Below are 22,802 nucleotides of genomic sequence, written 5' to 3'. Positions count from 1 at the left end.
TTGGGTTGCGCGCACACGGAAACAAAATAATCACTGTAAAGCACTTTTATTATTATTAATAATAATTCAATTTAAAAAGAGCATTTACAACTGAGCCTTGCTCGCTCGCCCGGCTCTTGTTTTGTATTTTTGTTTATTACAAAACGGTATTTGTTCGTTTAAAGAGAAAAAAAAAACAGGAAACGGTTTGATTTTTCAGAGCAAGGCAACCCTTCTTATTCTTTTTTTATTTAAAAAGGCCCTGGCGGCAGGAATATAGTGTAAAAATCATTGGAAACACTGAAAGGCATCAATACATATTGGAATAATATACACTTTGTACAAACGAAAATTACACACCGTTCATTATTTCTTTTGTTTTGTTTTGTTCGGAGGTTCTGGTTCAGAAACTGAGGTCCGAATAATTCATGGCTCCCGGAAGCGGAACATTGAGGCCGCCGTAGTCCAGCATGTACATGGGCCACTGCTGCCCAAGGAGGCAAGAAAAAAGGGATTTAATAGAATAATAATAACAATAATATTTATTTATTCCCAATATTTATATCCCGCCCTTCTCATCCGAAGGGACTCAGGGAGGCTTACAACACCGGCACAATTAGGTGCCTGTACAAAAACAATCCACAATACATAAAATCAGTTAAAAACAATTAAATACAATATAAAATTGCAGTATATACATTTTAAAAAATATATATGCTCAGATCCGTTCATCCGAAATGGTAGAAGAAAGGCAGTCGGAAAAAGCCAACAATAATAATATAATGTGGAAAAAAGGCAGGCGGAAAAGGCCATTAATAATAAAAATGTTGTTAATATAATAATATGGTGCAAGAAAGGCAAGTGGAAAAGGCCATTAATAATAATAATGATAATAATAGTACAATATGGTGGAATAATAATAATCATCATCACCCAGTAATAATATGGTGGAAAAAAGGCAGAAAAAGCCATTAGTAATAGCAATAATATAATATGGTCAAAGACAAGCTGGCGGAAATGGTGATTAATAATAATTATAATATGGTGGAAGACAGGCGGAAAAGGCCATTAATAATAATAATAATAATAATAATAATGTGGAAGAAAGGGAGGTGGGAAAATATAATAGAATATAATATGCTAGAAGAAAGGTAGGCAGAAAAAGCCTTTCAAATATTATGCAAAATCATGTGTGTAATAATAATATGAAATAATAAATAATATAGTATAATAATGATGTAAAATAATAATATAATATAATATGAAATACCGAAAAACAAAATAATATAATAATGATGCAAAATAATAATAAAATAACAACATAATACAAAATACTGTGTATTATAATATGAAATAACAGAATAATATAATAATGATGCAATATAATAATATAATATAATATGAAATAAGAACAAAATAATATAATAATGATCAAAAACAATAATAATATAAATTAATATAAGATCGAAATAATATAGGGATGCAAAATAATAGTAATATAATAATAATATAAAATAACAACAATAATGCAAAATACTGTGTATTATAATAACATGAAATAACAGAATAATATAATAATGATGCAAAATAATAATATAATACAATGAAATAAATATAATATCAAATAAGAACAAAATAATATAACATAATAATAATGTAAAATGATAATAATATAAAAAACAAATAATATCAGGATGCAAAATAATAAAAATAAAAACAATATAATATAAAATAACATAATAATGCAAAATCATATGTATAATAATATGAAATAATAACAACATAATGATGCAAAATACTGTGTATTATAATAATATGAAATAACAGAATAATATAATAACGATGCAAAATAATAATATAATAAAATATGAAATAAATATAATATGAAATAAGAACAAAATAATATAATATAATAATAATGTAAAATGATAATAATATAAAAACCAAATAATATAAGGATGCAAAATAATAAAAATAATATAATATAAAATAACAACATAATAATGCAAAATCATGTCTATAATAATAATATGAAATAATAAAGAAATAATATATTATAAACGTGGTGTAACATAATATGTATGATAATAATATAATATGAAATAATAACACAATTTATAATATAATCTAAAGGCCTTTTCCTGACGCTCTCCTCAGCGGCGCTTCGCTCGCCTCACTCACCCCGGCCGCCATCTTGGCTGTTCCCTTCCCCGGCTCTCACGCGCCAGGCCACGCCCCTTGCCCCGCCCCCAAGTCCCGGCAGGTCCATCACACAACCCGTCCCTTCCGTCGCCAACCCTGACACATCCATGGACATAATATTCAAACAATATAATCATACGTAACGATTATTAATAAGCTCGAATACTATATATCTCTGATATTATAAAATTATTTATTTTGTATTATTGCGGCTACGATGGGAAACGCCCCCGCACTACATATCTGCCAGGACGCGCTTCGACCAATGAGGGAGCGAAGGAAGGGGAAAGGGGCGGGACCTCCCAAGCAACAACCAATGGGAGAAGAAAGCGGAGGCGGGAAAGGGAGGGATAGGAGGATCATAGAGGTACGAAAAGTAAAGAGCGCCCCCGCAATGCTGAAAAGGAACATAGAGGTATGAAAAGTAAAGAGCGCCCCTGCAATGCAGAAAGTGAACATAGAGGTAAGAAAAGTAAAGAGAACCCCGCAATGCGGAAATGGAACATAGAAGTATAAAAGGAAAGAGCGCTCCTGCAATGCAGAAAATAAACATAGACGTATGAAAAGTAAAGAGCGCCCCCCTCAATGCGGAAATGGAACATAGAGGTATGAAAAGGAAAGAGCGCCCCCGCAATGCGGAAATGGAACATAGAGGTATGAAAAGGAAAGAGCGCCCCCGCAATGCGGAAATGGAACATAGAGGTATGAAAAGTAAAGAGCGCCCCCTCAATGCGGAAATGGAACATAGAGGTATGAAAAGTAAAGAGCGCCCCCCTCAATGCGGAAATGGAACATAGAGGTATGAAAAGTAAAGAGCGCCCCCTCAATGCGGAAATAGAACATAGAGGTATGAAAAGTAAAGAGCGCTCCTGCAATGCAGAAAGTGAACATAGAAGTATGAAAACGAAAGAGCGCTCCTGCAATGCAGAAAAGGAACATAGACGTATGAAAAGTAAAGAGCGCCCCCGCAATGCGGAAATGGAACATAGAGGTATGAAAAGCAAAGAGCGCCCCCGCAATGCGGAAATAGAACATAGAGGTATGAAAAGTAAAGAGCGCTCCTGCAATGCAGAAAGTGAACATTGAAGTATGAAAACTAAAGAGCGCTCCTGCAATGCAGAAAGTAAACATAGACGTATGAAAAGTAAAGAGCGCCCCCGCAATGCGGAAATGGAACATAGAGGTATGAAAAGCAAAGAGCGCTCCTGCAATGCAGAAAGTAAACATAGAGGTATGAAAAGTGAAGAGGGCCCCCGCAATGCGGAAATGGAACATAGAGGTATGAAAAGCAAAGAGCGCCCTCGCAATGCGGAAATGGAACATAGAGGTATGAAAAGTAAAGAGCGCTCCTGCAATGCGGAAATAGAACATAGAGGTATGAAAAGCAAAGAGCGCTCCTGCAATGCGGAAATAGAACATAGAGGTATGAAAAGCAAAGAGCGCCCCCGCAATGCGGAAATGGAACATAGAGGTATGAAAAGCAAAGAGCGCCCCCGCAATGCGGAAATGGAACATAGAGGTATGAAAAGTAAAGAGCGCTCCCGCAATGCGAAAATAGAACATAGAGGTATGAAAAGCAAAGAGCGCCCCTGCTTTGATGAAATGGAACCTAGAGGTATGAAAAGGCAAGAGAGCCCCTGCAATGCAGAAATGGAACATAGAGGTATGAAAAGTAAAGAGACCCCCGCAATGCAGAAATGGAACATAGAAGTATGAAAAGTAAAGGGCGCTCCTGCAATGCAGAAAAGGAACATAGAGATATGAAAAGTAAAGAGCGCCCCTGCTTTGAAGAAATGGAACATAGAGGTATGAAAAGCAAAGAGCGCCCCTGCAATGCAGAAATGGAACATAGAGGTATGAAAAGCAAAGAGCGCACCTGCAATGCAAAAATGGAACATAGAAGTATGAAAAGTAAAGAGCGCCTCTGCAATGCAGAAAAGCAACAGAGATATGAAAAGGAAAGAGCGCCCCTGCAATGCAGAAAAGCAACATAGAGGTATGAAAAGTAAAGAGCGCCCCTGCAATGCAGAAAAGGAACATAGAGATATGAAAAGTAAAGAGCGCCCCTGCTTTGAAGAAATGGAACATAGAAGTATGAAAAATTAAGAGCGCCCCTGCAACGCAGAAATGGAACATAGAGGTATGAAAAGTAAAGAGCGCCCCTGCAAGGCAGAAAGACAACCTAGAGGTATGAAAAGTAAAGAGCACCCCTGCAATGCAGAAAAGCAACATAGAGGTATGAAAAGTAAAGAGCACCCCTGTAATGCAGAAAAGGAACATAGCGGAGCATTGGATGTACCAGCCTGGGCGCAGAATACAGTAGAGTCTCACTTATCCAACATTTGCTTACCCAACATTCTGGATTATCCAACGCACTCGACCTTTTAGTAGTCAATGCTTCTGTAGTCAATGTTTTCAATGTTTTGGTGCTAAATTCATAAATACAATTACTACATAGTATTACTGCATATTGAAGTAATTTTTCTGTCAAATTTGTTGTATAACGTGATGATTTGGTGCTTAATTTGTAAAATCATAATGTAATTTTATGTTTAATAGGCTTTTCCTCAATCCCTCCTTATTATCCAACATATTCGCTTATCCAACGTTCTGCCGGCCCGTTTATGTTTGATAAGTGAGACTCTACCTTAATAATATTGGACCTCCGAGGCGGTCTTCCATGGTTGTGGGCGAAACATGAGGAGAGAATGCTTCACGCTTGCCTCCAACATGCACGAGTTCTTTCTTCCTCCCACCCTGGACATCATCCCACAGATAGATAATAAACCCCTCTTGCCTGGTTTCCAACAAACCTCACGACCTCTGAGGATGCCTGTCAGTAATGTGGGCGAAACGTCAGGAGAGAGTGCTTTTTGGATGGCCTTCTGTGAGGAGGGCTTTAATAGTATCCTTCCAGTCAGGCAGACTGGGGTTGGACTCGATGGGCTTCGGGGCCCCTTCAAACTCTAAAATTCTATGACAGGCTGGATGTTCACCTGTCGGGAGGGCTTTGATGGTGTCCTTCCAGCTTGGCAGACTGGGGTTGGACTAGATGGCCTCCAGGATCCCTTCCAAATGTAAGATTCTATGCCTCTAAAGCTTTACTTCTCCATAGAACTAATTATAACAGTGAGGATGAATGGCCATCTCTCAGGAGGGATCAGATGGTGCCTTCCTACCTATAACATGTCTTGGTGCTTAATTTGTAAAATCATAACCTATTTTGATGTTTAATAGGCTTTTCCTTAATCTTTCCAACATATTCGATTATCCAACGTTCTGCCGGCCCGTTTATGTTGGATAAGTGAGACTACTGTACATACAATATATTATATTAGTACAGCACAATACAAGCATTATATATTATTATATTGTACTATAGGACTATATTGCAATGTTATTAGTAACATTACATGTAATATATACAATTATAATAGTGTATTATTACTATTAAATTGTATTACATCAGAATATTATCAATATTATGTATGTACATTATATTAGTACAGCACAATATAAGCAGATTATATTGTACTATACGACATTGCACTATTAATGTAATTTAATGTAATTATTAAATTGTATTGCATCGGATTATCATTATATGTGTATATAGTACATGAGTATAGTATGTTTGGGACTCAAACTCCCACAATGCCTAGCAGCCTGCCTACGGGTTGGGGAAGAGTCCAAAACACCAGGAGCGAAGGCCGAAGTGGGTTTTCCTGCCTGGGATTCCTTCCGCGCCTTGGCCTGCGAACGTTGTTTGGAAGGCCACGCTCCCGGCTCCCTTCCTCCTCCCGGGTCTTGGCGACGAGGCCTCGACGGAGCCGGGTCGCCGTGGAATCGGCCGCCCCGAACGACTTACCGGGGCGGGCAACCATCTTGCCGCCCTGTGACGGAGGCCGCGCAGACGCAGAAGTGAAGGGAATGCCTGCAGTGGGTGGGGGCCAAGTTCCCCCAAATATGGAACAGGCCGCGCAGCCGCAGAAAGTAAAGGGGTGCCTGTAGTGGGCGGGGCCAAGTTCCCTCAAATACGGAACAGGCCGCGCAGCCGCAGAAGGGAAAAGGATGGCTGTAGTAGGCGGGGCCGTTTCTACTAGGGAGCAGGCCGCGCATGCGCAGGAGTGTCTGCAGTGCCTTCCCTGCTCCATGCTTGTTAGTAGTCCCTGTGTAAACTTTCACACAGGAAAGGCTCTGCAGATTAATCCTGCCAGAGAAGTCAACCCATGAAGCAACCTGGACACAGAATATTTTATTTATTTATGACAGTATTTCTTCCCAGACCTTCTCACCCAATAAGAGGAGACTCATGGTGGCTTACAAATAGATAACACTTATAAACAATTACAATCACATTTCAACTCAATTTAAAATTCAAGTTACATTAAAACATTCGTAAAATTATTAACCTCATTTCTATCCCGCTCATTTATGGAGATGAGCGGCATACAAGATACATCCAGACAAAAATTCAATGCAAATAAAGCAAACATTACATAAAATCAATAGAAACAATCAACATATAAATACACTTTAGTGCCATGTAGGCAGAGTTAAATACTCTGGCAATGGCCAGATGTACTTGGGGTGCAAGAAAATTGTGTTTATTAATAATAATACTTTATTTTTATACCTCGCTCCCATGTCACATGTAATAAAGTCATACATTAAAAACGATATAAATAATAAAACCATATGACAGAATATCAGAACAATGAGTCTGAGCACAGTGCAAAACTTAAAGTGTTTCTCTTGACTTTATTTGTAGAAAACAAGGTTTATAAAAGGCAGCAGCACAAACTGTATTGTAATCTAGATGTTTAAGGCTGTCAAAAATTAAACGTTTGAATAATAACCAGAAAACACCTTTTTTTGGGAAGAGTTTTATTCTGGAACGCTGACATTGTTGGAAAGGGGTCGAGCTCAGCAGCCAGAACGGCAAGGCGTCCTGCTCTCTGGGATCTCCTTACGTCCGTCCGTCCATCCATCTGTCCGTCCTTGGCTCTTGTCCAGGAGGAGCCCCTCCCTCGGCGATTCCGGAGACATAGAACAAGGGAGAAAACAAGTGTCAGAAGGGCTGAACCAAGGGAGCATCTCGCTTTTGGGGGCTCTTGGGAACTGTGGCTTTTTCTACTAGGATCCCCTTCCACCAGGCATTTATTTATGGGGAGCGGGGGTCCCTGCACAGAGAAAAGGGGGTCCTAAGGGGGTCCCACGTTTGCATCCAGAACCAGGCTCCCTGTTGCATGAGGAACGCAGCTGCCGGGGAGGGAGGGCTGTCCGTTGGCCCTGGGCGGATGGCGGAGGGGCTTTCTAGACCGTCGGATTGGGGGAGAGCGGGGACCAAACACTGGGGTCCCGAGGGGGGGCGCTCCCAGCGCAGGGCAGAGACAGGGTTAGGGTTCTTCCCACCCGAGGCCCGGAGGCCCCCTCCCAGCTTGGTTCTTGCCAACAGGCAAAAACAGCCCTATTTAAAATTCCTGCTCTAGTTAGAAATGGGTTAGTAGGGTTAGCAGGTTACGGTTAGTTCAGGTATTAATCTGAGCTGCTACGAGATGTTTAAAATGCCCGTGACGTGAGCTGGGAGCAGCCGCTCGGGTCCCCAGAGTTGTTTCCTTGGGTGCAAGGGTTTTAATATATATATTTATATTTTTATATCCCGCTGTCCCGCCAGCCGCGACCCCCTGCCCGTCTAGGGAGATCCGCCCACCCCCCACGATCTGCCCAGGGTAAAGGGAGGACCCGCTCGTCCCTGAGTGGGGCCTCAATGCCACACTCAAGCGGAGCTGTGAATGTGTTCCTCAAAGGAAGGCCTAGCGCACAGGGAGCCTGCTTTCTGATGCAAAGGTAGGAGTGAAATGCCTGGTCTGACACATTAATGACAGGGGATCTCAGTTGGGGGGCCCTCCCCCTAGCAACAACATAATACTAATAATACAATCAGTGGGGGGGCCCTCCCCCTAGCAACAACATGGTCCTATGTAATAACATTGTGCTAGAATAATAATATACTCTATTAATGTCATATGGAGACTAATATCAATAACTAATATTAACATCTAATAACATTGTGCTAGGATAATAATGTACTCTATTAATGTCATATTGAGACTAATATGAATAACTAGTATTAACATTGTGCTAGGATAATATATACTCAATGTCATATCTATACTAATATCAATAACTAATAAAAACATCTAATAACCAAGATGCTCCTCCCCCAATAACATGCTATTCTAATTTATATTGTATAATCATCCAACACTCTCTTATCCAACATTCTGGATTATTCAACGCATTTTTGTAGTCCATGTTTTCAATGCGTCGTGATATTTTGGTGCTAAATCCGTAAATACAGTAATTACTACATAGCATTACTGCATATTGAACTACTTTTTCTGTCAAATGATGTTTTGGTGCTTAATTTGTAAAATCATCAACTAATTTGATGTTTAATAGGCTTTTCCATAATGCCTCCTTATTATCCAACAGCGCAGGCTGGAAAGCAAGCCAGCTGCAATTAACTGCAATGAATCACTCTGACCAGGAAGTCACGAGTTCGAGGCCCGCTCGGAGCCTGTTTGTTTGTCTTTGTTCTATGTTAAAAGGCATTGAATGTTTGCCTATATGTGCCATGTGATCCGCCCTGAGTCCCCTTCGGGGTGAGAAGGAAGGGCGGAATATAAATGCTGTAAATGAATAATAAATATCAACAAATCACTCTGACCAGGAGGTCATGAGTTCGAGGCCAGCCCGGTAAAATGCTGTAAATAAATAAATAAATATTCGCTGGCCTATTTATGTTGGATGACTCTACTGTGTGTATATATATATAAAATTTAATATATAATTATAACATATTGCATATACATATAATGTTCATATTATATTGTAAAACAATATACTAATAATTAAATATAATAATATTAATTATGTATTACATTTTGCATGTAATACTACTAATAATATTACCATATATTCATATAGTACAATATAGTAATTTACTGCCAGTATTGTACTATGGTAATAATATAATATTGTATGTAAATTTAATTTGTAAGCCGTTCACCTTGGGGGTGAGAAGGGCAGCATATACATCTAGCAAATAAATAAATAATGCAATATAATACTAACAATGATACAATATAATAATATGAATTACATATTATATATTAAATGTAATATTGCTAATAATGTTTCTGTATAGTGGTATAATGCAATGTAGTATATAATGCTAATATTGTGCGATGCTAATGATACAGTGTATGTAATACACCTATCTGTATTTTATGTGTTTTAGGAATACTGTTGTAAGTTAATGATGATTTATATTGCACTGTATGGTTTTTATATATGCGTTTTATTGTTAAGCTGCCCTGAGTCCCCTTTAAGGGGAGAGGGCGGGATATAAATATTGTAATAAATAAATAAATATGTAAATATAACTTGTAAGCCGCTCTGAGTCCCCTTTAAGGGGAGAGACAGCGGGATATAAATATTGTAATAAATAAATAAATATGTAAATATAACTCGTAAGCCGCTCTGAGTCCCCTTTTAAGGGGAGAGAGGGCGGGATATAAATGTAATAAGTTAATAAATACTAAAATCTCCTTTTACCAGGCTTCGAATTCATCATATGGGGTCCCCCCATGCCTGGCTATGCAGAATAGGCTGTAGCCCATAGGCCTGCATTTAGGTTAAGATTCTCCCAGGCATCCTATTAAAAATAGAGGGTCCCTCACCTTGCGTTAACCAAAGGGGTTCCCACCTGCTAGGTTTGGCTTTAAACGCAGCGGGTCCCTCAGAAGCCTGGTTTTAAATTAATTGCAAACCTCCTTTAACGAGGGTTTGCCTTACAAATGGGAGTTTTCCACGTGGAAAGGTAGGCATTAAAAGGGGGTCCACGTATACCTTGAATGGATTTGAACTGAACACACCTATCTGTATTTTATAATGTGTTTTATGAATACTGATGTAAGTTAATGATGATTTATATTGCACTGTATGGTTTTTTATATATGCGTCTTATTGTTAAGCCGCCCTGAGTCCCCTTTTAAGGGGAGAGAGGGCGGGATATAAATATTGTAATAAATAAATACAAAAATCTCCTTTTCCCAGGCCTCAAGTTAATAATCTGGGGTCCCCTCATGCCTGGCTATGCAGAATAGGCTGTAGCCCATAGGCCTGCATTTAGGTTAAGATTCTGCCAGGCATCTTATTAAATATGGAGGGTCCCTCGCCTTACGTTAACCAAAGGGATTCCCACCTGCTAGGCTTGGCTTTAAACGCAGCGGGTCCCTCAGAAGCCTGGTTTTAAATGAATTGCAAACCTCCTTTAACGAGGGTTTGCCTTACAAATGGGAGTTTTCCACGTGGAAAGGTAGGCATTAAAAGGGGGTCCACGTATACCTTGAATGGATTTGAACTGAACACACCTATCTGTATTTTATAATGTGTTTTATGAATACTGATGCAAGTTAATGATGATTTATATTGCACTGTATGGTTTTTTATATATGCGTCTTATTGTTAAGCCGCCCTGAGTCCCCTTTTAAGGAGAGAGAGGGAGGGATATAAATATTGTAATAAATAAATATGTAAATATCACTTGTAAGCCGCTCTGAGTCCCCTTTTAAGGGGAGAGAGGGCCGGATATAAATATTGTAATAAATAAATATGTAAATATCACTTGTAAGCCGCTCTGAGTCCCCTTTTAAGGGGAGAGAGGGCGGGATATAAATATTGTAATAAATAAATAAGTAAATATAACTTGTAAGCCACTCTGAGTCCCCTTTTAAGGGGAGAGGTCGGGATATAAATATTGTAATAAATAAATATGTAAATATAACGTAAGCTGCTCTGAGTCCCCTTTTAAGGGGAGAGAGGGCGGGATATAAATATTGTAATAAATAAATACAAAAATCTCCTTTTCCCAGGCCTCAAGTTAATAATCTGGGGTCCCCTCATGCCTGGCTATGCAGAATAGGCTGTAGCCCATAGGCCTGCATTTAGGTTAAGATTCTGCCAGGCATCTTATTAAATATGGAGGGTCCCTCGCCTTACGTTAACCAAAGGGGTTCCCACCTGCTAGGTTTGGCTTTAAACGCAGCGGGTCCCTCAGAAGCCTGGTTTTAAATTAATTGCAAACCTCCTTTAACGAGGGTTTGCCTTACAAATGGAGTTTTCCACGTGCCAGGAATAAATACCACGTGCCAGCCCCTTTAAAAGGGGGTCCAACCTTGAATGGATTCTCTTTGGAAGTGCTTGGCCGGAAGCCCCAAACTGCTTCAAGGCATTTACAATGGCCAATCGCCGGAGTGGGAGTCCCCGATCTATTGAGGAAGAGTCCCCGTGGACCCCAGCTGTACATGTGTATGTGTGTTGTGTGTGTCATGTGTGTGTGTGTGTGCAAGGCAGCCGTGGAGGCTGGAAGGAGTGTCTCACCTGGCTTAAGGGCTCCGCTGTAGAATCTCCTTCCCGGAATCTTCTTTTTACCTGTGTTGCAGATCCTTCCCAGACAAGAAGGATCCCTCTCGGCCGATGGGAGACGGTGTCCGGCAGGAGCCCTCCGGGAGTCCAGGCACATGGAACGGGAGAGAAAACAGTGCATCTATACCTGACTTTTCGTGAAAACAGCCTAAGATATCTCCCCATGGCTGGCCTTACGGGTTAAAAGCAAGGAAATCCCCACATCTGGCCTTAAAGATTAAAAGAACCAGGGATTTCCCCACGTTAGGGACTTAAAGGTTAAAATAACCAGGGATCTCCCCACGTAAGGGATTTAATGGTTAAAATAACCAGGGATTTCCCCACGTAAGGGATTTAACGGTTAAAAAAACCCAGGGATATCCCCACGTAAGGGATTTAACGGTTAAAAAAACCAGGGATATCCCCACGTAAGGGATTTAACGGTTAAAAAAACCAGGGATCTCCATATTGCCTGGTATTACGTGAAATAGGAGATCTCTATAGGGCAGGCCGCCTTGGTTTAACAGATCTCTATAGGGCAGGCCGCGTTAGTTTCTGGATAGGAGATCTCTATACGCCTAACTTTAAGAATAGAGGATCCCCTTTAACCAGGCTTTAATTAGGAATAGTGGTCCCCTGGGTGTGTGGCCTTACATAAATAAAAGGGGGTCCTACATAATAACAACAACAATAACAATAATAATAATTTTATCTGCTTCCTGGTATTTCTTTTTCATGGAATCAATAATAATAATAATAATATCTGCTTCCTGGTATTTCTTTTTCCAGGTGCCTCAAATCAGTAATAATAATAATAATTTTATCTGCTTCCTGGTCTTTTTTTCCAGGTGCCTCGAATCAATAATAATAATAATAATTTTATTTTTGTACCCTGCCACCGTCTCCCCAGAGGAACTCGGGGCGGCTCACTGATATAAAACCAGCCTACCATGCTATCGAATACAAACAATTAAATTTAAAAGGAATTAACAAAAATCACAATCATGATGCCTATGTTTGCAGTAAAAAAAAAAGGTTCGCCACGTGCTAGGCGTTGGCATGAGGCACACGGCTCTGGTCTCCCCTTGAGTGTGGCCTCGAAGCTCCGCCCGGGGAGGGAGGGGGCGTCCGTTGGCCCTGGACGGATGATATACAAGCGGCAGGGTCCATGGGTTGGGGGAGAGCGAGGGGCCCAGCCCTGGCACCGTGGGGAACACTGAGGACCAAGAGGCTGCTCTCAGGACACCTTAGGGGCCTTTTGCAATGTCCTTCCATGGGGGCCCTTTTATGGGGGGCCAGGAGGCCCCCTCCCTTCCCAGCTTGGTTCTTGCCATCAGGCAGAACACAGTCCTATTTAAAAGGGCAGGGTACCCTATTTAGAATGGTGTTAGTAGGATGTTAGTGAGTTAAGGTATTGATATTTTTATTTCTAAGTTGCAAGGACATCTTAAAATGCCCGTAATGTGTGCTGCCCCCTGCGATGCCAGGGCGGGGCCCCCCGCTGACCCCCAAGCTGTGACCCCTACGGCCCGTATAGGAAGACCCATCATCTGCCTAGAACAAAGGGAGGACCCGTCCGTTCCCGAGTGGGACTTCTTCGATGCCACACGCGAGGGGAACCGTGTGCAAAGGTAACCCTTTTTTTAATGCAAAGATAGACATTAAATGCCTACCCTTACACCAATTACCCTGAAAACGACCTCTTTAGGGAGGCAGGCGGTGTCCTTGCGAGGGTGTCTTCAAGCATCTTCCGTCCTCTGTCTCTCGACCTTTTGTTTCTTTCTTCACGTTGACTTGAATTCAGCGCTGGGAGAAGAGTGAGTGGGAAGAAAGCATTCAGAAAAAAAACCAGGCATTGTCTTCTATCTATTTTGCAAGGCCAGGAAGGCAGTTCCCATCTTGCCTCCTGTACCTGTAACATGCTATGCTAATAATATAATATGTATTATGTATATATAGTATATCGTATATAATATACAGTATAATAGACAATGATATATAATAATATATTGAATATACATACAATATATTATATTATTATTATAATATTATATGATAATATTATATTATTATTAATATATTATATTATTATTAATATAATATTATTAATATAGTATATTAATATAATATTATTAATATAATATTATATTCAATATAATATATTGAATATACATACAATATAATATTAATTATGTTATGTATTACCTGTAATATTTCTAATAACATTACAGTATGATGGTGTAGTACAATATAGTTATATATAATGCTATTATTGTGAATGCTAATACTTTCTATGTACATATAAAATTATATATAATATATAATCAATATCATTATATTGTGTTATTATTATATTTTATTACATTACAATATTATTATAAATATTATATGTATATACATTAAATCATATTATTAAAAATTACATTGTCCATTATATACAAATACACACACACACATATATATATATATAAAATTTTCAGCATAGCATGTTATGGGTCTTAAGGCTGGAAATAAGTCAGATTGGTAAAAAAATGCAATTATTATTCTACTCCTTTCCTCTAGAAAGCTGTCTGAATTTTCAAAAATGTTGCCATGTGTTGTCAAAGGCTTTCATGGGTTGTTGTGAGTTTCTGGGCTGCCACCTCAAAAAGCAGGGCCAGCTAACACCTCCAAACACAGGATTCCCCCAGGCAGGAAGCAGCCAGGCCTTGAAACTGCAGGCCATTCAATGCTAATCAAGGTGGCCAATAACAGCATTCACATTTGCCTGCAACAGACAAGGGTTCTTTCTCCCACCCTGGACATTTCGCAGACATATAAAAGCCTCACCACTCCCTTAGTTTCCAGCCATAGATGTGGGCAAAACGTCAGGAGAGAATGCTTCTGGAACAGCCCAGAAAACTCACAACAACCCAAAAATGAAGCCTTTTTTTTCTTCTCTGGAAAAGACCTTGTAATTTATTTATTTTTTGATATAATATATATTATATATTAATATAGTACAATGTAAGAAATAATAATGGGTTTCCAGAAGCATTCTCTCCTGACATTTCACCCACATCTCTGGCAGGCATCCTCAGAGGTTGTGAGGTCTGTTGGAAACGAGGCCAGTTATATATAAAAGCCTCACCACTCCCTTATAGTTTCCAGCAATCTATGGTTTCCTGCCATAGATGTGGGCGAAACGTCAGGAGAGAATGCTTCTGGGGCATAGCCATACAACCTAGAAAACTCACAACGCAAAATTTTAGCCTTTTTCTTCTTCTCTGGAAAAATCTTGTAATTATTATTTTTTTTGGTTGGATATAATAAAATATATTAAAATATTAATACATAAAATAGAAGTGAAAAGAAATGATCTGGATAAGAAATAAATCCGATTATAATAAATAAAAAAGAACAATATTCACCTGGTCCCTTTAGAAAAAGCTGTGGAAATTTTCAAAAATTTTGCCTTTATTTCTTCCATCCGTTTCACAAGGCTTTGCCATTTCTGAGGGAATAATAAGAAGAGATTAAGGAAAAGCCTATTAAACATTAAATTAGGTTATGATTTTACAAATTAAGCACCAAAACATCATGTTATACAACAAATTTGACAGAAAAAGTAGTTCAATAGGCAGTAATACTATGTAGTAATTACTGTATTTAAGAATTTAGCACCAAAATATCACAATGAATTGAAAACATTGACTACAAAAATGCGTTGGATAATCCAGAACGTTGGATAAGCGAGTGTTGGATAAGTGAGACTACTGTATTTGTAAATATTTTTTCCAAATATTTTCCTTATTTTTGGCAAATATTTCCACAAATATTTGTATGATTTTTTGGGTGAATATTTTGTGAATATTTTATTTCAATGTTTGTGAATGTTTTCATGATTGATTTTTTCTGAATGTATTTGTGAATATTTTTATGAATATTTTTGTGAATATTTTTCCCCAAATACTTTGCTTATTTTTGGCAAATATTTCTGCAAATATTTTTTATGTTAATATTAGTATTTTTATGATTTTGTAAATATTTCAGTGAACATTTTTTCCCCTGAATATTTAACTGTACAGTAGAGTCTCGCTTATCCAAATTTCTGGATTATCCAACCCATTTTTGTTTTCAATATATCGTGATATTTTGGTGCTAAATTCGTAAATACAGTAATTACAACATAACATTACTGCATATTGAACTACTTTTTCTGTCAAATTTGTTGTAAAAAATGATGTTTTGGTGCTTAATTGGTAAAATCATAACCTAATTTGATATTTAATAGGCTTTTCCTTAATCCCTCCTTATTATCCAAGATATTCGCTTATCCAAGCTTTAGCTTGAATAAATGAGACTCTACTGTATTTTCTATTTCAAGGGCTTTGTGACATGAGACGATTTGAGGCAAAAAATAATGAAATATTAATAAATGAAATAGTTTTCTTCTTTCTGTTTCGCAAAGCCTTTATCCACCCTTATCTTGTGCTATTTGATGCCATTTTTGATAAAATTAAGATAAGACTAATATATAAAATAGGCATTTTCCTCTTTGTATTTCAATTTTGAGGAGATTCCTGAGGTAAAGAATCCCCAAAATAACAAGGAAAGCGACATAAAATGAAGTGGGATTGGAAGAGAAGCCTTTCCTGAGGTAAAAGTGATTCCCAAAAGGAAAGGCGTCTCTTTAAACTCCAGATTAATTTCAAAGGAAGTCAAATGAACCAGGTGAGCCTGTAAAAAGGGGCCCTTATTCACCTGCTTCAGAAACGGAGCCTGTCTCTTCGGGCCTTCTAGCCGCGGCTGCCCTTTCTTTCTTTCTTTCTTCCGACCCAGGTCTTCAGAATGGCTCCCAAGCCAAGCTACCTTCTCTCTCGGCGTCCCGAGATCGTCTGAGGCAAATTTTACAATTTACAGCCAAGAAGAAGCCCCGCCTCCAAAACGGCCGTTTTTTTTTTTAGCCTTGGTCCCACCCCTTCGCCATGTGTCGCCGCCCGATTGGACGATTCTCCTGCTCGCCAATTTGGGCGCGAAAACAGGGCGCTGCTTGACGCATGCGCACTCCGTTGTGATTTAAAATATATGTTAGCCTCCCAATCCGGCCGCCTTTTTGGCCTTGGTCCCACCCCTTCGCCATGTGGCGCCGCCCGATTGGACAGTTCTCCCGCACGTCACAGGCTGAGACAGGTGAAATTGGGCGGGAAAGAAATAACTATTGGTTTTCCAGAAGCATTCTCTCCTGACGTTTCGCCCACTCTCTTATGCAACTTATCATTTAGCACTGGTATGTGACATAATACTAATAATATAACATGCTAGGGGTGTATTATAGACATTGTGGTATACGATTAACATAGTACAATCTAAGAAATAATAATTGGTTTCCAGAAGCATTCTCTCCTGACGTTTCGCCCACATCTCTTACGCAACTTATGATTTAGCACTGGTATGTGAGATAATACTAATAATATAATATACTAAGCGTGTATTATAGACATTGTGGTATATGATTAATATAGTACAATCTAAGAAATAATAATTGGTTTTCCAGAAGCATTCTCTCCTGACGTTTCGCCCACATCTCTTACGCAACTTATGATTTAGCACGAGTATGTTACATAATACTAATAATAGAACATACTAGGGGTGTATTATAGACAACGTGGTATATGATTAATATAGTACAATCTAAGAAATAATGATTGGTTTCCCAGAAGCATTCTCTCCTGACGTTTCGTCCACATCTCATACACAACTTATGATTTAGCACGAGTATGTTACATAATACTAATAATATAACATACTAGGGGAGTATGATAGACATTGTGGTATATGATTAATATAGTACTATCTAAGAAATAATAATTGGTTTCCCAGAAGCATTCTCTCCTGACGTTTCGCCTACATCTCTTATGCAACTTATGATTTAGCACGAGTATGTTACATAATACTAATAATATAACATACTAGGGGTGTATTATAGACATTGTGGTATATGATTAATATAGTACAATCTGAGAAATAATAATTGGTTTCCAGAAGCATTCTCTCCTGACGTTTCGCCCACATCTCTTACGCAACTTATGATTTAGCACTGGTATGTGAGATAATAATAATAATATAATATACTCGCGGTGTATTATAGACAATGTGGTATATGATTAATATAGTACAATCTAAGAAATAATAATTGGTTTCCCAGAAGCATTCTCTCCTGACGTTTCGCCCACATCTCTTACGCAACTTATGATTTAGCACTGGTATGTTACATAATACTTATAATATAACATACTAGGAGTGTATTGTAGACATTGTGGTATATGATTAATATAGTACAATCTAAGAAATAATAATTGGTTTCCCAGAAGCATTCTCTCCTGACGTTTCGCCCACATCTCTTACTCAACTTATGATTTAGCACGGGTATGTTACATAATACTAATAATCTAACATACTAGGGGAGTATGATAGACATTGTGGTATATGATTAATATAGTACAATCTAAGAAATAATGATTGGTTTCCCAGAAGCATTCTCTCCTGACGTTTCGCCCACATCTCATACGCAACTTATGATTTAGCACGAGTATGTTACATAATACTAATAATATAACATGCTAGTGGTGTATTGTAGACATTGTGGTATATGATTAATATAGTACAATCTAAGAAATAATAATTGGTTTCCCAGAAGCATTCTCTCCTGACGTTTCGCCCACATCTCTTACTCAACTTATGATTTAGCACGGGTATGTTACATAATACTAATAATATAACATACTAGGGGAGTATGATAGACATTGTGGTATATGATTAATATAGTACAATCTAAGAAATAACAATTGGTTTTCCAGAAACATTCTCTCCTGACGTTTCGCCCACATCTCTTACGCAACTTATGATTTAGCACGAGTATGTTACATAATACTAATAATATAACATACTAGTGGTGTATTATAGACAATGTGGTATATGATTAATATAGTACAATCTAAGAAATAATAATTGGTTTCCCAGAAGCGTTCTCTCCTGATGTTTCGCCCACATCTCTTACGCAACTTATGATTTAGCACGGGTATGTTACATAATACTAATAATATAACATACTAGGGGAGTATGATAGACATTGTGGTATATGATTAATATAGTACAATCTAAGAAATAATGATTGGTTTCCCAGAAGCATTCTCTCCTGACGTTTCGCCCACATCTCATACGCAACTTATGATTTAGCACGAGTATGTTACATAATACTAATAATATAACATGCTAGTGGTGTATTGTAGACATTGTGGTATATGATTAATATAGTACAATCTAAGAAATAATGATTGGTTTCCCAGAAGCATTCTCTCCTGACGTTTCGCCCACATCTCATACGCAACTTATGATTTAGCACTGGTATGTGAGATAATACTAATAATATAATATACTCGCGGTGTATTATAGACAATGTGGTATATGATTAATATAGTACAATCTAAGAAATAACAATTGGTTTTCCAGAAACATTCTCTCCTGACGTTTCGCCCACATCTCTTACGCAACTTATGATTTAGCACGAGTATGTTACATAATACTAATAATATAACATACTAGTGGTGTATTATAGACAATGTGGTATATGATTAATATAGTACAATCTAAGAAATAATAATTGGTTTCCCAGAAGCATTCTCTCCTGATGTTTCGCCCACATCTCTTACGCAACTTATGATTTAGCACGAGTATGTTACATAATTCTAATAATATAACATACTAGGGGTGTATGATAGACATTGTGGTATATGATTAATATAGTACAATCTAAGAAATAATAATTGGTTTTCCAGAAGCATTCTCTCCTGACGTTTCGCCCACATCTCTTACGCAACTTATGATTTAGCACTAGTTATATTATGTAATACTAATAATATAATATACTAAGCGTGTATTATAGACATTGTGGTATATGATTAATATAGTACAATCTAAGAAATAATAATTGGTTTCCCAGAAGCATTCTCTCCTGACGTTTCGCCCACATCTCTTATCCAACTTATGATTTAGCACGAGTATGTTACATAATACTAATAATATACTAGGGGTGTATTATAGACATTGTGGTATATGATTAATATAGTACAATCTAAGAAATAATAATTGGTTTCCCAGAAGCATTCTCTCCTGACGTTTCGCCCACATCTCTTACGCAACTTATGATTTAGCACGAGTATGTTACATAATACTAATAATATAACATACTAGGGGTGTATTATAGACATTGTGGTATATTATTAATATAGTACAATGTAAGAAATAATAATTGGTTTCCAGAAGCATTCTCTCCTGACATTTCGCCCACAATGTAATTTTATTGGTATCTATTTTTATTTCTGAAATTTCCCACCCTCGACTTGTACTGGAGTCAATGATTTCCCAGTTTTTTGGGGGTTTTTTGGTGGTAAAATTAGATGCCTCGGTTTATATTCGGGTCGGCTTATACTCAAGTATATACGGTAATGTAATTTTATTGGTGTCTAGTTTTATTTCTGAAATTTCCCACCTTCGGCTTATACTGGAGTCAATGATTTCCCAGTTTTTTGTGGAAAAATTAGATGCCTCGCCTTATATTCGGGTCTGCTTATACTCGAGTATATACAGTAATGTAATTTTATTGGTATCTATTTTTATTTCTGAAATTTCCCACCCTCGACTTGTACTGGAGTCAATGATTTCCCAGTTTTTTGGGGGTTTTTTGGTGGTAAAATTAGATGCCTCGTCTTATATTCGGGTCGGCTTATACTCGAGTACATACGGTAATGTAATTTTATTGGTATCTTTTTTTATTTCTGAAATTTCCCACCCTCGGCTTATACTGGAATCAATGATTTCCCAGTTTTTTGTGGTAAAATTAGATGGCTCGGTTTATATTCGGGTCGGCTTATATCCGAGTATTTAGGGTATTTGAAGAATATTCCATGGAGAGGCCTTCCTCCTCCTCCTCCTCCTCCTCATCCTCCTCCTCCGTCTCCATTAACGGCAATGCGGAGAATTTTCCAGTCCGCCTGCAATGCGCGCCTTTTACCACTGGATGGAGACAAACACACACAGCGGCTTCTTCCCATTCAATTTCTCTCCGCCTGCAATGCGCGCCTTTCACCACTGGATGGAGACAAACACACAACGGCTTCTTCCCATTCATTTTCTCTCCGCCTGCAATGCGCGCCTTTCACCACTGGATGGAGACAAACACACACAGCGGCTTATTCCCATTGACTTTCTCTCCGTCCGCAATGCGCGCCTTTCACCACTGGATGGAGACAAACACACACAGCGGCTTCTTCCCCATTCACTTTCTCTCCGCCCGCAATGCGCGCATTTCACCACTGGATGGAGACAAACACACACAGCGGCTTCTTCCCCATTCACTCTAAAATTCTCTTTAAAAAATTCGCAAAAAATCAGCCGGTGTTCGAATCTCTCCGAAACTTGGGCGGAGTAGTCCCCTGGTCCGTGGGCTGATCGTGACAAAATTCCAAGGAGATAGGCTTTGTAGTTTTCTCGTAAAAAATACTTTTCAAAAAATAAATTAAAAAATTTGCAAAAACTCAGCCGGTGATCAAAAAAATCCGAAACTTGGGAGGAGTAGTCCCCTGGTCCGTGGGCTGATTGTGACAAAATTTCAAGGAGATGGGCTTTGTAGTTTTCTCGTAAAAAATACTTTTCAAAAAACACATTTAAAATTTTGCAAAAACCCAGCCGGTGTAGAGATACAGCAGGTGCCCCTAGAGAGGCAGAAGGTGCCCCTAGAGACGACCCCGACCCCAAGCCCAACCCCAACCCCAACCCTGCCACAAGGTGACCCTTCCCTGCCGCAAAGTGACCCTTCCCTGCCGCAAGGTGACCCTTCCCTGTCGCAAGGAGACCCTTCCCTGCCGCAAGGTGACCCTTCCCTGCCGCAAAGTGACCCTTCCCTGCCGCAAGGTGACCCTTCCCTGTCGCAAGGAGACCCTTCCCTGCCGCAAGGTGACCCTTCCCTGCCGCAAAGTGTCCCTTCCCTGCCGCAAGGTGACCCTTCCCTGCCGCAAGGTGACCCTTCCCTGCCGCAAGGTGACCCTTCCCTGCCGCAAGGTGACCCTTCCCTGCCGCAAGGTGACCCTTCCCTGCCGCAAGGTGACCCTTCCCTACCCCAAAGCCCATTCTGGAGAGCTCATAGAAGGATACCACGGTTGATGGTCCTGGAGTCATTCTCACGCAGCCATTCTTCACAGGGAGGCATGTTGTCCAGGCCTTTGACCATTTGCTCGCCCTTGCAATGGGATCGAACCCTGAAGTTAGGAGTTTGGAGCCAGATTTGTCTGCCGTGATGAGCAAATGCATGCATTTCAGATGCTACCTGTTAGCTGTTTCCAGCCTGCATGTATATGAGTATAGAAACTTTTTAAAAAAAAGTAAAATCTTCAAGAAAAGCAGATTTTGGCATTACTTTTTGGCATGATTTCACCCTACATAATGCTCAGATCTGTCCTTAGTTGTGGCACCAGAGTTCTTTGATAGAGAAAGGCAAAGATCTCAGGAAACTACGAATCCCACAATTCCACAGCCGTCAGCTACTGCAGTTGATATGAAGACAACCTGCTCTAATTATGCGCCATGAGTTCATCCTTTGTCTGTTGGGGAGACATGCCCTTGGCTTTCTGGATAAGCTTCATGTCAATGTGCGGGACGGACGTGTCTCCTTGACTCACCTCAAGGTTTGACTCTCCTCCAGTCCTGGGCCATCTTTTGTAGCTGCCAGGTATCACTGAAGACCTTCGTTTTTCCACATTACCATATTAGTTTTGATAACCACGCAGAGACAGATGGCCGCGCATTGGCTTTCCAAAGCGAAGGAATAATTTCCCCGGCTCTGGCGGGTGTAATGAGAGAGCCGCATTACGCTGAAGACGAGGCGCAATTGGAGCATCTGTCAGTCCTCGCCTGCCAGCTTTGAGGGGCTGCCGACAAACCGATATTTCACAAATAAAAGTTGAGACAATTATAGATTTGTGACACCCAAAATTGATGGTGTTGGATAACAATGCCGCAGCAGATGTCACAAAGTCCGCGCTTGAAGGTTTGGGCCGTATTTTTCTCTTCCCCTCCCGTACCCAGATTTCATTTTGTGAAAACGGCTCTTC

General features: G+C 39.2%; 1 protein-coding gene across 3 annotated transcripts; it reads right to left on the bottom strand.

The window, feature by feature from the left end:
• Window positions 1–30: 30 nt before the first annotated feature.
• LOC134294130 (uncharacterized) lies at window positions 31–22,394 on the bottom strand. Of its 3 annotated transcripts, none has more exons than XM_062964128.1 (4): window positions 22,371–22,394; window positions 15,066–15,148; window positions 2,161–13,461; window positions 31–466 (listed from the first exon to the last, which is right to left on the bottom strand). In XM_062964128.1, the coding sequence occupies exon 3, from the start codon at window positions 4,459–4,461 to the stop codon at window positions 2,908–2,910; it is 1,554 nt and encodes a 517-aa protein (XP_062820198.1). In that variant the 5' UTR covers window positions 4,462–13,461; window positions 15,066–15,148; window positions 22,371–22,394; the 3' UTR covers window positions 31–466; window positions 2,161–2,907. The 3 variants fall into 3 exon arrangements, with proteins under 3 accessions (XP_062820198.1, XP_062820197.1, XP_062820199.1); XM_062964127.1 differs by lacking the exon at window positions 22,371–22,394 and adding an exon at window positions 16,399–16,563; XM_062964129.1 differs by lacking the exons at window positions 15,066–15,148; window positions 22,371–22,394 and adding an exon at window positions 16,399–16,563.
• Window positions 22,395–22,802: the final 408 nt, after the last annotated feature.

This window comes from Anolis carolinensis, unplaced genomic scaffold, assembly GCF_035594765.1.
Source record: "Anolis carolinensis isolate JA03-04 unplaced genomic scaffold, rAnoCar3.1.pri scaffold_12, whole genome shotgun sequence".
Lineage (NCBI taxonomy): Eukaryota > Metazoa > Chordata > Lepidosauria > Squamata > Dactyloidae > Anolis > Anolis carolinensis.
This window is presented reverse-complemented; position numbering and strand designations above follow the sequence as displayed.

Bases quoted from the DNA above. Each gene is read 5' to 3' on its own strand.
- LOC134294130 (XM_062964128.1), bottom strand. From the start codon at position 4,461: ATGTTCCTTTTCTGCATTACAGGGGTGCTCTTTACTTTTCATACCTCT.